At 37.9% G+C, this 16,940-nt stretch overlaps 1 protein-coding gene and 1 long non-coding RNA gene across 5 annotated transcripts in view; both read right to left on the reverse strand.

Annotated features, from left to right (window-relative positions):
- The window catches only part of USP22 (ubiquitin specific peptidase 22), a 60,060-nt gene that overhangs the window by 23,552 nt on the left and 19,568 nt on the right, over window positions 1-16,940 (reverse strand). For all 4 annotated transcript variants that reach the window (XM_058157189.1, XM_058157187.1, XM_058157186.1 and 1 more), the window contains exons 3-5: window positions 16,021-16,134; window positions 15,511-15,555; window positions 13,027-13,128 (exon numbers count right to left, since the gene is read on the reverse strand). In XM_058157189.1, coding sequence (XP_058013172.1) covers window positions 13,027-13,128; window positions 15,511-15,555; window positions 16,021-16,134 — 261 coding nt within the window. The remainder of the gene's footprint in view (window positions 1-13,026; window positions 13,129-15,510; window positions 15,556-16,020; window positions 16,135-16,940) is intronic.
- LOC131185086 (uncharacterized) lies at window positions 468-1,795 on the reverse strand. Its single transcript, XR_009152088.1, has 2 exons — window positions 935-1,795; window positions 468-701 (listed from the first exon to the last, which is right to left on the reverse strand). It is a non-coding gene; the product is annotated as an uncharacterized LOC131185086 (long non-coding RNA).

The raw sequence follows: 16,940 nt of genomic DNA on the forward strand, positions 1-16,940 counted from the left end.
AGAAGTGAAATAGATATTACAAATTAAATACAAGAGGGTTGAATGAAAAATAATCCATCCTGTTCTGTAAGTGGCCAACAGATGGCACTACTGATATCTCCAAAGCTCTGATATGTTTTTTAAGCATCTCTTCTTTCACTTCAATGGGTGGGAATTACGATATCTTACAGGCAGTGACCGAATTTCTGACTGACAAGAGGAGTCCCTCCAATTGAAATTCACCATCAAGTGCAGGTTTGGGATGACGGTAAGAGCATCGATGCATCCCTGGACCAAAAATATAAAAGACGATGAACCAGATAGAGATAGTTTGTAGGTTCAAGAACAAAGTGGACACTGTGTGACATCAACCAACTGGTTTCCCAGGAGTAAAGTTGATGACTGATTAAGGACAATTGGTGGAGCATCCGAAGAGAAACTGCTGTCAGATATGGCATTTCACAGGAAGGTGGGAGTGGGGGGGGGGGTTTACATTATTGATGTTCTCCAATCTTGGAAGGTTTATGGAAGAGGGCTTCCTTGCATGCTAATGGCAGAGGTGAAAACTTCAAGAGTTGAAGCTGGCCAGCAATTATTGTCATGCTATTGGAAGGAAGCTGAGGAATTTCTTCAGCACGTGCGACAGCCAACTAAACATAGGATCATTGTTGTAAGTCAGAATTGAAGAATTGTTCCATGGAGTAGCATCCACAAAGCTTCACCTGCAAAAGAAAAAAAATGCAAAGTCCAGGCTTCGGTAGGAAAACTCATTGGTTATATAATTCTTGGGGAAGCAGATGATGCTATTCAGATGGATTTCCTTGAACCCAGACTCACTATCGACACAAGATTGCCACACTGTAACATCCAGACCTTGAACACAATGATTAGACAGACTGTGGAAGCGTAAGAAGGAAATTCTGCTGCAACACTGCAACATTAGGCTGACTCATACCTCATCAGCTATCCAAGAGACAATTGTGAAATTGGATCTCATAATCTTCTCCCAAATATTATATAGGCCCGAATCTGGCATCCTGTAAGAGAAGGAGCAGGGGAGATGATAGCAGCCTTCCATATTTGAGGGGCTGCACAGAGAGGAGGAAGGGGGTCAAGCTATTTTCCAAAGCCCCTGAAGGCCAGACAAGGAATAATGGATGGAAACTGATCAAGGAGAGATTCAACCTAGAAATGAGGAATTTTCTGACAGTGAGAAAAATCAACCCATGGAACAGAAGTTGCCTTCGGAAGTTGTGGGAGCTTCATCACTGGAGGCTTTCAAGAAGAGACTGGACTGCCATCTGTCAGAAATGACGTAGGGTCTCCTGCTTGGGCGTGGGGTTGGGCTAGATAACCTAAAGGTCCCTTCCAACTCTGCTATTCTGAGACCTTTCTCCCCAAAGTGAAGGAATACCACTGTAAGCACCTCAAATAATGAGATGAGGGGGGAAAAGGAAGGATCTGACTGAAGAGACAAACTGTAGAGTTTGTTTGTGGTGACTTTAAGAAGTCTGCCTGTCATTGGCAGACATGCATAGCGAATGGTGCTAGTCAATTACATACAAGTAATGAAAGAATTAGTTTCAGTCATTATTTCCCTGGGTCATTTATTCAACCTTCCATATTTAAAGTAAAGTTATGCGGGGGGCATTACTTTTCATTCAATGTGCTTATACTGAGGTGTCCCCAGTGTTCACTGGGATCAATAAATTTATAAAATAATGATCACCAAACTGTCTTCTCCTCGAGCTAAACATCACCAGTTCCATAAGCATTTCTTCAGAACTTAGCCTTTAAGGCAGAGCTCTCCAAACATGGGAACTTTTAAGACTCGTGGACTTCAACTCCCAGAGTTCCACAGCTAGAATGGGAGTTGAAGTCCACGAGTCTTAAAAGCTCCCAAGTTTGGAGAGCTCTGCTTGAAGCCCCAAAAGCTATTTCCATACCGGGAAATTCCTAAAGCGGAATTAGAAGGAATATCACAGAGAAGCTCTCTTGATGATGGAATGTAACTTGATTCTAAATGTGATGTATAGCAAATGCAGACCTAAAGGGGGAAAAGGCAACAGTGACTTGCAAATGCAGTGTCATTAAACTTTCTGTAGTCTAACTCGCGCCAAGCTTTCTGGCAGAAATTCTGGAAGAAGTTCAACTCTGCGGCCCTGAACAGCCCTGGAGATCAATACAGAAAGAGTTCTGCAGTCATCTTGCATCAAATTGTCTCCCTTATTTAAAATCAACACCAAAGGATGTTCACCGTACATCCTCGTATATAAGACCATCCGCTGTTTTTACCAATTTACCAAATGGGGTGCAGAAAGAAATATATTACTACTGTTTTTGTCTTATGTAGAAGGTGAAGTAGGAAGGCTAAGAATAATGACAGGTAGCAGCACCACACAGACAACCAAGAATAAACCTGGAAGCTCAGCAGAACCGATCCTTGTAGCTACTTAGATGCAGGAGCAAATTGGTATTTCCTGACTCCAGGACAGATTGAGAAATTTTGGGGAAGAAGGGAAGTTTTCCCAGAACTGCACAGATAAAGCACTGAGTTTTTCTCCAACAAGAGATAATTAAAATAACCCAAGTCAGGAATCAGACACACAAGTGATAAGAACATGGCTGGGCTGAAAACAGTGATCACTGAGAATAGTTTCACTAAGAATCAACAAGAGGGTCAAGGAATTCTCCAGTTATCACCAACGTGTTTTCATTACTGCTTCCAATGGTAATATCAGAGCTGCAAGTTGCAAACTTGAAGCTCAAGAAACAAACTCCCTGCCCTATCTGTATTTTGAAGACGTCCAACTGCCCTGATTAAAAATATTTTGGTAAAGCTGTAAACAAAGAAAGCCTCCTGTCACCAAAGAGGTGACAAACAAGAAGGCAAAAGATACAGAGACCAAATAGGAGAGACGCCTGCTGGAACTAGAGGACATTCTATCAATATTAGTTGGAATTTCATTTACAGAGCTGATTGTGTATGCAAAAGAAGACATAACAGAGTGAAAGTCGGATGCTCTTAATTCAGACATTAAAACAAAACAAAAGAGTTAATGTCTTGTAGGCAGAGAATATTCCAAGAGAGCTGTTGTGATGTCAGGAGGTTTTAGAATTGTGATAAATAAATAAACAAACCAGCCAAGGAGACGCAGTTTCAATTTCCTATTTTTAGGTGAAATGGAATCAACTGAGCATTCATAGATCAACATAGATCGCCCTTCCATTCATAGAAACATTTTGCTTAGCAGAAAACCCTATTTGTTTTAAGATATACTTTTCCAGTTTGAACAGTTTTAGTTAGAAATGTTTAAATCCCTTTTTAAAATTCACAATTTTAACCTACACCCACAGAACTCCTACTGCAGTATAGAAGTATTCAATTACTCTTTAAAGATTGGGTGTTTCCCTCTGGATGGTGTGAAAATTAGAAGTTTTCTGAATGGTAAAATAAAGAGATAATATATAGATGTATTTCGTGTTGCACATATTTTTTGGAGCAGAATGAAGATTTTATAAAGAGGAGATTTTATATTAACTCGATTGGCGTTCTGAAGCCAGAATTAAATTTGTGCAGATGGCATCGTTAGAAAATGAGACTCACTCCTACTAAACTGACGAAATATAGTTCATACATAAATTATTTTCTCCTTCATCCCAGTAACTCACCATATGTTGCTTATATATTCTTATCACTATTCACAACAGGATTCATGTTTCAAAAAATGGGAAGAAAAGAACATTGTCAGCTACCAATAGCTTTTACAAGCCAACCCCACGTATTATAAATTCGTATGTACGGAAGCATGTCAAACAGACACTGTGCAATTCTTACATTTCCAGTGATACTAAAACCAGGTATTTAGTTGCTATACTCCCTCACCATAAACAACAGGCTGCGATAAATAAGCACCTCTGACAAGATAGGGGAATTATGATACATTTTGCTGTGATTTATGATTATAGAAGGTTTCCCCCCCCCCCTTTAGATCGTTGTGTTTATTCAAGGAGCTAGGTAAATTTACATTTCTTTAGCTGTAACCAGTGGTGGTATTCAGCCGGTTCTCTCCGATTCAGCCGAACCGGTAGCGGCGGCAGGAGCCTTTACCCACCCGCCCAGATGCAATCATGTCCTGTTTTTGACACGGAAGGTCCTGTGCATAAGCGGAGGTAGGCTCACGTTTGCGAACCAGTAGCGAAGGTAAGTGAATACCACCCTTGGCTGTAACTTAAGGTATTGATTGCAATTTTGACCTAATGTCCTAAGGAGAGATGCAGTCTGAAAGATAATTTTGCTCTTTATGTCCAGCGACTTTTTTTAAGCTAATTTGATAAAATTAAGCAGACCATGTTCTAATTCTCTTCCAGAAGCCCAGCAATCATGCTTACTGTTTCCGCCACTGAATATTGGTACCCTGTTAACAGTTCCTTGGGCACTGGGGTAAGAAACAAACAGAAAATGTGTTTTGGTTCACATTTGAAACAAAGAATGCACGCCCAGAATATTCTCTCAGGGTGTTTCAAGTAGGCTGTTGAAACAAACAAACAAACCAAAAAAATTTGAAGCCATTAAAATATTCCGTCAGTACAAAACTAAAAACATTACAAGTATATATAAATCAATAGGAATTTTATACGAGTCCTTTACTCCTTTACTTTTTATTCAGGGGCCTCAAATGTACGCAGGATGATAGTTCATGCCAATCTCTTCCAGCTAGCCAACATGCAGATAGATTGGCAAAGGGCAAAGATTTTTTTAAAAATGAAAATAAACATTAAATCCTACTCAATTTTTACGGACAAGTAACTTAATTTAAAACACTGATCCCAATACATGCAGCAACTCTCATTCTTTAACTAGCAATTAGTTAACAGCTATCAGGTTAAATATTCTAACACAGCTGGAAACGGCACACTCTTGCTTTCACTACCATGATATGGAGGTTCCTTAAATATTTTCAAATATTCACAAAGCCGGCTGAAGAAAAGAAAAGAAAAGAAAAGAAAAGAAAAGAAAAGAAAAGAAAAGAAAAGAAAAGAGACTAATGCTGCTTAGCTGCATGGAGGAGCATTCATTAACATTACAATAATAAAACAAAGCAAAAATCACCCATTCTTACTGTTTTGCCAGCTTCTGCTACCAATGCCAGTGTTTAAATAAATGCAATCGCAGCTCATGATGCAAACCAGCAAACCAATCAAATGTATTTGGGGTTTTGAGTTTCTTAAATATACCAGGAACTCGTCTTATCTACAACCACACAAATGCAGCATCATTAGTGGCCTTCGTTCATAAACTTGAAGGAAAGCTTAATTTCATGAATTATGAAAAATAGGCAAGTCATTAGAACTATAGGTAAATAATTTTTTCAAAGTGCTAATGGGAAGTTACCGCTGTTGTCATCTGGAGCCCCCCAAAAAGGGTTTAGTCATGTCTATATTGTATTTCCCACAAGAGAGCCTTTTACTGAGTCATGCAAAACATCTGGGGGAGACTCAAACACTGTATGGCACAGAATAGCAGGAAACCAACAGTTCACATATATTAGCTTGCCATATCCATTTTAACCCTGGTCGTTTTCAATGAAGTGGAGATTTGCGAGCTTGCAAATTATCTTTTGCCAGGCTGCCCCATTTAGGGATATGTCTGGCTACAATTCCCACAATCCAAGGCTTATGGAAGTTTTAAGTTCAATGCATCTGGAAAGCAGCACTTTGAAAAGGGTTAGACTACTACATGGAAGGCCATCATCATAAGAAGTTAGTTTGCAAAAAAGTTGCTTTTTTAAAAAAATGTGCATTAATCATTAAGTTGGCAGTTTTGCACACAGCTGTAGAATCTGATTTCCTGCCACTGACTCTCCCAGCTATTAGACTGTACAGCCTGTTCAGTAGTGGTGAAGAAGAGCCAGGGTGGAGTAGTGAAATGCATGCAATTTACTCTTTAAATAAAACAAGTTTTTCTAAAGCTGATGTTCTTGGTGGGAAAGGAAAACCGATCCCCTATGAATTGGTCAGAGCCAAGACACCTCAAATAGAAATGTGTGGTGAATCCTTCTTTGAGACGCAAGACATTCCCGTTATCTGAATTCAACTAACTGGTGACTCATTAAGAAGCATAATCAAAAGCTGGGGCAGCACAGTTAAATTCATCTTTGAAGTTTGTCTCCAGATAACTGAAGACATGCACATATGCTTCTCTGACTCACATATATCGCGTAGAAGAGATTTCAGTGGTTTAATGAAAATTTCTGCCTCAAAGAGCTGGGTTTTAAACTACTGAATCTATGGGACTGCTAAGATTTTTCAGCAATGATTTTCTTCAGAGGAAAATGGAATGCATGAGCAAGCCTAACTATCACTGTGACATCTAATAGGATCAGGTCCTATTAAGAGTTATATACCTATTTATTCATAAAAAGTCACACTAAGAAACTGAATAGGATCCCTAAGAAGAAACTCCAGGTAGCCCTCAACTTACGACCATAACTGAGGCCAAAATTTCTTGTTGTTGAGATACTTGTTAAGTGAGTTTTGTCCCATTTTACAACTTTTCTTGCCATAGTTGTTGATAAGTGAATCACTGCAGTTGATAAGTGAGTAACCCGTCAGTTGTTAAATGAACTTAACTTCCCCATTGACTGTGCTTGTGAGGAGGTCACAAAAGGGGATCGCGTGACCTTGGGACAGAGCAACAGTCGTAAGCATGAAACAGTTACCAAGCATCTGAATTTTGATCACATCATCATGGGGATGCTGCAAAAGTCATAACTCTGAAAAAACGGTCATAAGTCCCAGTTTTCAGTGCCACTGTAACTTTGAACGGTCACTAAACAAACTGTTGTAAATCGAGGACTATCTGTATTGTAAGGCAGTATGTCTACACAGACATGTTCTTTTGTTCTTTGTTTCCGTTTATTATGCAAAATTTGTTAGATCAGGTTAAACACTCCCAAAATAAATGAAACCAAAAAGTTTCTTAATTTCTTTACATTATAAGACCAGTTCATGAAAGAATTGCTTGGTAGATATGGATTAAGATTAGATGACTTGATTTAAACCAGTCATACAATATAGGAAACCCAGAAAAATGAAGCAGATCAACTTAAGAACAGCACCTACGTCATAGTTTTTCTCTCAGAATTTATTCAGCAAGTGAGTATCAAAGTCAACCGTTTTATTCCCTGTGTTGGTGAAAAATAAACAAAAAAAACCAAGATAGAACAACAGAAAAGGGATGAGTTTTTATTTTTAGGACCCCGTCCGTTAAGGAGGGAATATGAATCCTGGGGGGGGGGGGGGTAAGCACTCATTCAGAAGGCAACAGATTTTTATGTTAACTTGGCATCCCTTCCTGAAGCCTATTATCCAAGTTCTGGTTTATCACTTCATCCCGTAAATAGAAATCGGCAAGCAGCAGCATCACTAAAGGCACATGATCACCCCAGACCTATGAAGGCAACTTAAGGGAACTGCATCCCGATCACCAGATTAGATGCAGCAAATCTGGGAGTTTCCGTTTGATCGAAAAGTCGATGTTGTCCATAGATTTCTAGGCGCCAACAAACCTCTGAGAATTCGGAAGCAGCTGTGTGATTCTTCTCTCACAGATGGCTGGTACAATTGAGCCTCCTGGAGCAGCCAGATTTCAGAAAAGCATTCTGGCAGTTTCTGCACATGCCTTTTGGGGACCGTGCAGAAGGAGGGGGGAAAGGAAGGGGGGGGGGAAATACACAGCAAAGCTTCACATTTTCTCATGACTTCTGAGAATCAAGTACCAGAAGGAAAGGCCCCAGGTAGTAGAATTGAAAACACAATTATAAGTGAAAGGACAAACCACAGGCCAAATCAAGGTTATGATTCTGCATTTTTCAAATCGGGGGGGAAAAAGGGCATTGAAAAAAAGAGGGGGTTTAGATTTTTGTGACTTACATGTGTATAAAATAATGGAAGTTATTCTTTCATTGGTCCATTCTATTGAGAAGTTAGAAAGAAGGGGGTTAATTCAGGCGGGAGTTAAAATAGGAACGGCAGAATTGGATTCACACACAAATATTTTAAGTGGATGGGTTTCTGGTACTATTGTTAATAATTTAGATAGGGGCTTCAGATTGTTTCTATACAAGCCAGATACGCTGGGAGCAATCTACTTGCAGATAATTTTTTTTTACCATATTGATCTCAGTAAACTGAAAACAAGACAGTTAATTGGCATTAAATTAGACAGAGGTTTGTTTAGCAAGAACTCTATCCGTTTTTCACTAATGGAGAGGCTATATGTTTCATTTAGCTTCTGTCTCATATAGACAGAATACCACTTCTGAATTACAGTATGTTCATCATAATTAACAGAAATCCATTTTCAACCATGGGCTTTTAGAGACCACTACATTTTGACCAAAACTATAATAAAGACTACCCTTGCTTTCTCAAGTTTAAAGTAAGCTGGTGCTGATTTTTTGATTTTTTTTGGCCCAGTTCACCAACCAGCTAGTCTAAAAGTAGTCATTAAAGTATTCATTCATGCAATTTTCAACATCTCCCATCACCTCTGTCCTCGTGCTCAGACACTCACGCTTCAGTTTACATAATATTGAAGGATCAAGCAATGTTTCTGGATGTTGCCTAGAGAACCAGAAATAATGTCTTAATTACTTTTCAGCCTACAAAACCTTCTTGGTGTCACTTTTAGGCTGAAGAACTATTACAATATTTATTCCACTCATGTTTTCCTACCCCAGGTCATGCTGCCAAATGTCACACAGCTGCAAAAGACACCTGCCACTGTTCTGTCTCTATTGTCAGAGGCATCTCTTCCATTCCTCCTTTTATTTCCTCCTCCCGTTTCTCTCTATTTTTTTTTTTTTAAAAGAGGTCGTTCCTCTCCTTTTATTTATTTTAATTTTTTTGGCAACATAACAAATGAGAATCCCAGGTGGCTTTAGCTAATTATCCCTGTACTTTGGAAGCCTAATTCTGCCTATTGTGAAAACAATAGTCTTCGGCCACAAAGTAACTTCATATGCTAATCAGAAGCAGACTGTTCTCTAGCTAATACCTCAAGGCTGGTCAGGAAGACTGTTCTTACAGAGGGAAAAAAAGAGGGGAAGGGTAACAAAATACAAGCTGTGCAAGGCAAGAGAAAAAACACACACATATACACAACACTATGCTTACATCCCTGGTATCTGAAATTAATCTGATGTGCTCATTTACATCACATGAATAAGATACAGCACAATAGGAAGAATGAACTGGGGTTTTTTTTGTTTTTCCCCTTTTAATTAGAAAGCATTCAAAATTAATCTACTTAAAACATTATCAGGCTTCTGATTTCGAATAAGGTTGATATGACACAGCAGAACAGCAATGTCTTGAATTAGAAGTCAGAAGTTATTCAGAGTGTTATATGCAGAACCTATTTTAAAAGTTTGCAGATTAGCTGTATTGAGTGGAAGTCAATATGCATCCTTTTATATACACTGCGATATACAAAGTATATTATTAAGATTTTGTGGTAAACAAGCCTCAAAAAGTAATAAATGATGCGGATTATTTGTCTATTTATTCAGCTTGCTTTAAGATGATTATCAGGGTGCTGTGCCAGTTTACAACAATACACACTTTATAAAATACTTTTTTCACTCTACAATTTCCCATTTCTCTAGTTCATTGCATGAAATTCTTACCAAAGAAATACCCCCCCCCCTCTCTCTCTTTTCACATCAATCTCTCATCACTCTTTTCAATTAAAATGCTCTTGGCCAAAGTTTATTTTTTTAATAAGGAAACTGTACCAGACTCCCGGTATTTGTATTGCTCGTTTCCCATTTCCACAAATCTGATCTGAAGGTTTGTCAGAACAGCACATATTCCAAGAGATCACACCACAAATCTTCCTGAATATATAACAAAGTTGTTTGAATGTTCGTAGTAATTTCTCGAGGGAAGAGGGACCTTTTCACAGGCACTTTACACTGGAACAGTATGTTCCTGTCTGCAGTGATCCCGAAATCCCTCTGCTAATTAGGAAGTTAAATCAGCCCCTTGATTATGTGTGAAAGTAACGTTTTTTTCCCCAATGTGCATCACTTTAAACTTACTTACATTGAACTGCATTTGCCATTTTGCTGCCCAGTTTGGGGAGATTCTTGTGAAGCTCTTCAAAATCCGATTTAAGTTTTCACTATCCTGAAAAAGTTGGGGTTATGAACAAACTTTGCCAACTTTCTATTCACTCCTAATGTCAGACCATTTAAGTATAAGCTGACCCTCTAGAAAACCCCGAGTCCTGCTTAATTCTGCTTTGACATCTACGCATTCGTGTTCTGCCTTCTTACTCACAGGGTAAATAGCCTAGGCTACAAGTGCTACCTTTACTTAAGACGGGATTAGAAATTTGGCTGAAATATCTCCGTACAGGTAATCCTCAATTTACAACCACAACTGAGCCCCAAATTTCTATGGCTAAGTGAGACAGTTGCTAAGTGAGTTTTTGCTCCATTTTATGACCTTCCTTGGCACATCTGTAAAGGAATCACAGAAGCTCTTGAATGAGTAGCACAGTTGTTAAGTGAATCGGCTTCCCCGTTGACTTTGCTTGTCGGAAGCTCGCAAGAGATCGTGTGATCCTGGGACACAGCAGCTGTCATAAATATGAATCAGTTGCCAAGCGACTGAATTTTGATTGCGTGACCATGGGGATGCTGCAACGGCCATAAGTCACTTTTGTCAGTGCCCCTGTAACTTTGAATGGTCGGTAAATGAACTGCTGTAAGTCGAGGACTACCTGTATGTCTAACCATATAATCATTTTTCCCAAAAAAAATATAGGTATATACAATCTACTTGATCTTTCATGCCTATGGACCCCAGACAAACAAAGTAAATACATCTTGAGACTCTCAAACAACTCTAAAGGATTAATGATAAAGGCTTACATTTATTATTATTAAATGTCTGTATTGCTGTGAAATATTCAACCAATTTTAAAGGAAACCCAGTTAGTTCTAAGGATGTTGATGGAGCTAGATTGCTGATGTGTATTCCTGAATGAATTCGGTAACACAGATACCAATGGGGTTAAAATAAGCAGTTTTTAGGGGTAGATTGCCACCTGAAATGGGGTATCCTGGACAGTTTAATTGCTCACAGAGGACAGTGAAAACATAAGCAATTCATCTTGAGTATGCTTGCTTGATTCCTAATAAATAAAAATTCATGCAAACCATGTTCACTTATAAAACTCCAAGTTTCATTCAAGTAAAATGTGTAATTGACATAAAGATAATACAAATGACTAAATATTTTGCATGCAGAAGAATTTTTTCATTCTGGATTCCTCACCTCAACACACATTCCTGAGTGTAGGGATTTCTATTTTAAGGAAAGCTAGAAACCTTTCAACGAAAGTGAAAACAGCCAGCAGAACAAGCAAGCAAAGTGGTTTCATTGTTCAGTGATCCTCCTCGGACTTTCAATTCATCAAAATACAATCTTGTCCAGCGCTGTTGACTTGACACATGGCTGGACTTTCTTTACAATAGTGGAGCATTCTGTGGAGAACTCTGTCCTAAGTTTCCTAGTGGCATGTGAAATGAATTATTTCCACCAACTTTTATATCATTTTCAGCATACAGACATAGCTTCATAAGCCACTTTCCCAAGACCTTGAGTTTAACATTTGTCTTCAGAACTGAGACTACCCAACTCCAAGGCTGTAGTGCTTTTATGGTATTTGGATTCCAAAAGTTGCAAAAACATGAGGAAAAAATGGAATGTATAACTTACTTACTTTTAGTTTGAAAGTGTATTAATGTCAACAACAGTTACACCCAAGAAGAGTTAAGACCCACCCTGCCCACAAGGGATTTATGCAGAAAAATAGGAACAGTAGCACAAGAGAGAAATTGGATGAAATATAAGGGAGGGAGGGGGGAGGGAGGGAGGGAGGAAAGATTTTGCTCTTTTTTCAGTTTTTTCTTTGGGAAAGAATACATTGATAAAGTAACAAAAAAGCATCTGAGCAACAAAAATATGTCAGACCAAATAAATGATGAAAGAACAAAAGATAAATTATTTGGAAAGAGTATAAGAGGCTCATAAAATAGGAGAGAAAAAAGAGACAAATAGGTAAGTATCACAAAGGGATAAGTAAAAAAGACAAAATTGGCTCCCTTCAAAGTATTAACAATATCCAAGTCTCCAACTTTGAAGACTTTGCAAGGACATTGACTATATCAATATTTTGATATAGGGAAGTCAAAGTGCAATACATGGGAAATCAATACATAAAAGACTAATGAAGCATGAATATTAATCCTTGCTTAATGACCCTAATTGGGACTAAAAGTTCTACCACTAAGTTGCAAATACCATGGTGAGGACTGGGGTTTCTGGCAGAAAAGAGATAGGACTACTCAGTTTCATACCTTGGGCCTGTGTTTGCCTCCTAACCATTCCCCCTTGCTTTAGAAAGCTGATGTGTCTGGGCCGGCTTACTCTCTTGTATACATCAAAAGCGATGCAATGCAATGTGCCACAGCCTTTGAAATCCCTCTTCAATCTCTCTGCTCCACACAGGAAAGTCAGGCAAAGGAGACTACAGAAACCTCTTGCTTCCCCGCCCCTCTGCAGAGTGGAGAGATTGGAGAGAAAGAGGTTTCAAGAGAGTACTGCAAGCTTGTATAGTATACCCGTGGCTCCCAACCCTGGGCCGCCAGTATGATCACATTGCTTTTGATGAACAGAAGAGCAAACAGCTTACTCTCTTGTAATACATCTCTCTCAACTTTTTCTTGCTCTGCAAAGGGCAAAAGAAAAGAAGAAACACATCAGATACAGACCAAGGTGCATTGATTTTAATGGCAATCATGTGACTGAGGGACGTTACAAAAGTCATACATGGTCTGTAAAGTTTTGTTTTGTTTTTAGCAGCACCGTAACCTCAAACAGTGACTGAATTGAATAGTTGGTAAGCAAGGACTACCTGTAATTCTGCAGATGAGTGTAGAATTTAGTGAGGAATGCAATTCTCTCCCTTACCTATGGTACAGTTTGTGGTTATTTTTCGTCGCTTGGGGTTATGTCGAAGCAGCTCTAACTCTCGTTTGGTTGGCTCCCAAGTTGAATACTTCTCTCCAATACCTGGATAATGAAAAGAAATATAGGAATGTATTTCAGAAGACTGCTGGTAGCTATAAGGATACTTTGGAATGCAAACTGCACCATTCATTACATAGTTTTCCCTATATTTCTGAGCTTCTAAGTATGTTCTCACAAATGTGTGTTAAAAACATGCAAGACTTATTGCTTGGACTGTATTGGCAATTTAACCATGTTTAAAGTAACAATTTCCTCTCCTTTTCTTATTCCTAGCAGTGGATCAAAATACTTTTAAATTAAAAACACAATAGCAGGTTGCCCTTCATATAGGTTGCTCTTTTGAGTTAAGACAGCTATGCTGTCAGTGAAACCACCCCTAAAGCATGACCTTTCGGCAGAGATGTTTTAAAAATATGATGACAACAGCAAAAATAAATAATCCAATTCATTAGGCAAGCTATGTGCTATTTTGAAAAGCTGATGTATAGAACCAATACAATGTGGGTGATATTTCAAACCGTTTTCTTAAGTATGTAAAAACTAATATCCCTCTCAGTCTGTCTCTGCAATCTGGACCATAAATTATATAGGCTGAAAGCCAAAAAACTTTGCAATTAATTCTGTAAGGCTGCTGAAGCTTATCTGCCTGAAAGAATAGCTCCTGAGTGAACAGCTTCAAAGGAGAATATGAAAGGAAAAGTAGCTATTCTATTGGGCAATTACTGTCTATATCCACTGAGTATAAGCAGTTCTTTGGATCCTGGTTGTAAGTTAACAATGTGTTGCTGAAAAACAGGTGATTGTTATCTGTCTATGAGAACATGTGTGTATATCTGCATGTATGCAGGTATGTGTGTGGCATGCATACTCTGGATATGAATTTGCTTGGAAGAGAGAACAATTCGAAGAAAGGGGAGAAATGGGCCATCTTGGTGGCTTTCTGAGTCTAATTATTATAATCGGAGATGTTAGTAAAACAGATTAATAAAATGATACCCGTTGGGCATTTAAATTTTCAATTTGATACACCAACAATGCAATTGTATATATGACTATGCAAATTAGAGATACATGATCTTATAAATAAATGATAAAATATTCTACCATCTCACCCACACCCCAAAAAAGAGGGAGGGATTACTCTTCACCTCAAACAACAAGAATTTCCTGTGCTTTTCTATTACTACTAAGCTAATATTCTAACCACCAAAAGGAAATAAAGCTAAAGTAGATTTCCATGAAATATTGGATGGAAGAACTATAAACAAATACAATATGAAGTCTTCATTTGAAAAATGAACGAGGCACTGTTACCACGACAGATAAAAAGACTCAGCTAGGGTCTTCAGCAAAGCTTTTCAAAAATTGAGCTTTCACAAGAAACCCATCGGCTCTTTCCAAGGACCAGTGCTTTAACTTTTTGAAATCTCATAAAACTAGAACGCAGAAACAACTGGCACGAAGGGAAGGACTTAGCACAAATCAACCAGAGGGATGGATTAAAGAAGATCTCGAGAATTATATCCACTCTGCACAGTAAGCGTGTATTAGACATAGCATATCAAGATGAATTTCCGTACATATTTGTTTGGATTAGTGTTAATGGCAGAAACAAGATTCTGTAAGTAAGGAGCAAACAATAAAGACACATCGTTAAATACACAGACAGATATTTACAGGACAAGTACTTACATAATTATCAACTATTTATTTTAATGAGGAAGAAAAAGGTTTCATTCAACTTTAGATGTATGTCACGTCTAACAGTTAAAACAGCCCTCCCGGCCATCAAAAGGGCTGCGAGTTGAAAAGGCTTCCTGTAAAATGCCTTGTTTTAGTAGAGAAACATATATAGCAAGCTGAGGGCTCACTCTCAAATATTGAAGGCATCACTGCCGATTTTCAGCAAAAGAGCTGTTTGCTTCTGAAATAATAAGCATAACTTGGCATTGATAAGGGGTTACTTGACTGTCATGTAGAGGAAGTTTAATGATACTTTGCCAAGAATTTTGTGGCATTATTTCCTTGTTCCAAAACTATCTTAGAACTATCCACTATCCCTCCCTCTCTTCCTTTGATTGAGCTACTTTAAAAATAAGATTTAAAATGCCAGTTGAGAATGATGGAACAATGCAGTGGCAACGTGCATACCTATTTTTAACAACCACCTAAAAATGGTGCAATTCCTTCTAGATAGACAGGATTATTATTATTTTTTTAGTCTTTAATTGATGTGAAGGGGGAATATTTTGGAGGAGCAACTCAGCTATAGGAAGGTCCAGCAGAATGTACTATTTCCTGGATCACAAAATACATTCTTTACGAAATGAAAACATTGCAAATTCTGTCTCTTGCTGAAAAATGGCGGGTAATCAGTAAAGGGACACTTGCTAGTGAAACGTGTCGCCAGCTCACACTTCTTACCTGTCATTGTACACTGGTAGTGAGAAATCATTGTTGGGGTGAAGGCTAAAAAAGAAAAGAATTAGGGAAAGAAAACTGAATAATAAAACAAATGTGTGTACATATATTTGTGTGTTAATATCTACATATATACATACTGTATGTGCAAACAAAGTGACATTTTTGTTAAGCTGGCACAGTAACTGCCTAGGGAAAGCGTGGCATTTTGTATGAAGAATATAAATTTTTGTCTACTATGTTCCAAAAAGATCTGAATAGTCTGCTTTATCGTTAACTCTGCACAATCACAAGGGGAAAAAGTATTTTACTGAAATATTCTTCCTAAATTTAGTCTGGCTATCCTTTCATGATGTGTTCAGTTTAACTCCTGAAGAGAAATAATCTCTACATCTCTCTCTCCCCCAAAACTTTTGTTTAAGTTTTCTTATTTTTCTTTCTACAAGAATAAAAGGGCCAAGTACGACTTGAAATGAAAACTTCTTTCAAGCAGATACTTAAAGAAAACCAAACCTTGTAGTTTCCAAGCTTTCCGCTGTTCTTCTTTGGCAATTTGTTCCATATCTTTGTCATATATGTAATCTTGACACATAAAGCAGTATATACCCCCATACAAAAGGTCTATGGCTGCAGAAGAAGGGGTGGAGAAAAAAAACATTTTTTTAAAAAATTAAGAAAATAAAGAATTGTCTATCATTAATCTCGCCTTGTTAGCAACTTGGACTACTATCACATGACAAATGTTGACTTTTATATGTCTATTGCCAAGCCTCAGACAAGCAGCAACATTTAAAAATCTTCCTGATTACAATTATCACAGATTCCAAGGTATGAATCTCCGACACAACCAATGATATGAAAATATTTCTCAGCAGCCAAGGCACAGCTTCACATTCCCTGTGAAAATCGAATCTATGTCACTGTTTATGTTCATCAGCCTGCAGAGAGTAAGAGTAAGCAGAGAAACTTCTATAGAATTATTTTGTGCTTGGACATACCTTTTCTGCAAGCCTCAAAAAAATTCCATCATGTTAAGGAAAGGTAGAAATTATGGATTGTACTGTTTCTAAGCAATATGAGAAAGCTTTCTAAATTTCTAAAAGCGAATTTTAAATCAAGAATTATCTGATAGTCCTGAATGGTACACATGCTAGATCTACAAAGCCATGCGATTTTAGGTATAGGTCAAGACTAGTAATACGCTTCAAAATGTATTGCCTATGTATTCTTATAATCAATGGACCTCCAATTTGACAATGAGCTATGTAACTTTTAATACAAATAAAACTGAAATTTATTTTCACTAGGAAAAGCCTTCTAAAGGTTACTATGTTTTAAAATAAGATTAACAAACCCCTTTAAAATGAGGATATATCTATTTTCCTTGTTTAACTATTGAGTTACATGTGATTAGAAGATTTAGGTTAATTAAG

The sequence above is a fragment of the Ahaetulla prasina genome, chromosome 14 (genome assembly GCF_028640845.1).
Source record: "Ahaetulla prasina isolate Xishuangbanna chromosome 14, ASM2864084v1, whole genome shotgun sequence".
NCBI lineage: Eukaryota > Metazoa > Chordata > Lepidosauria > Squamata > Colubridae > Ahaetulla > Ahaetulla prasina.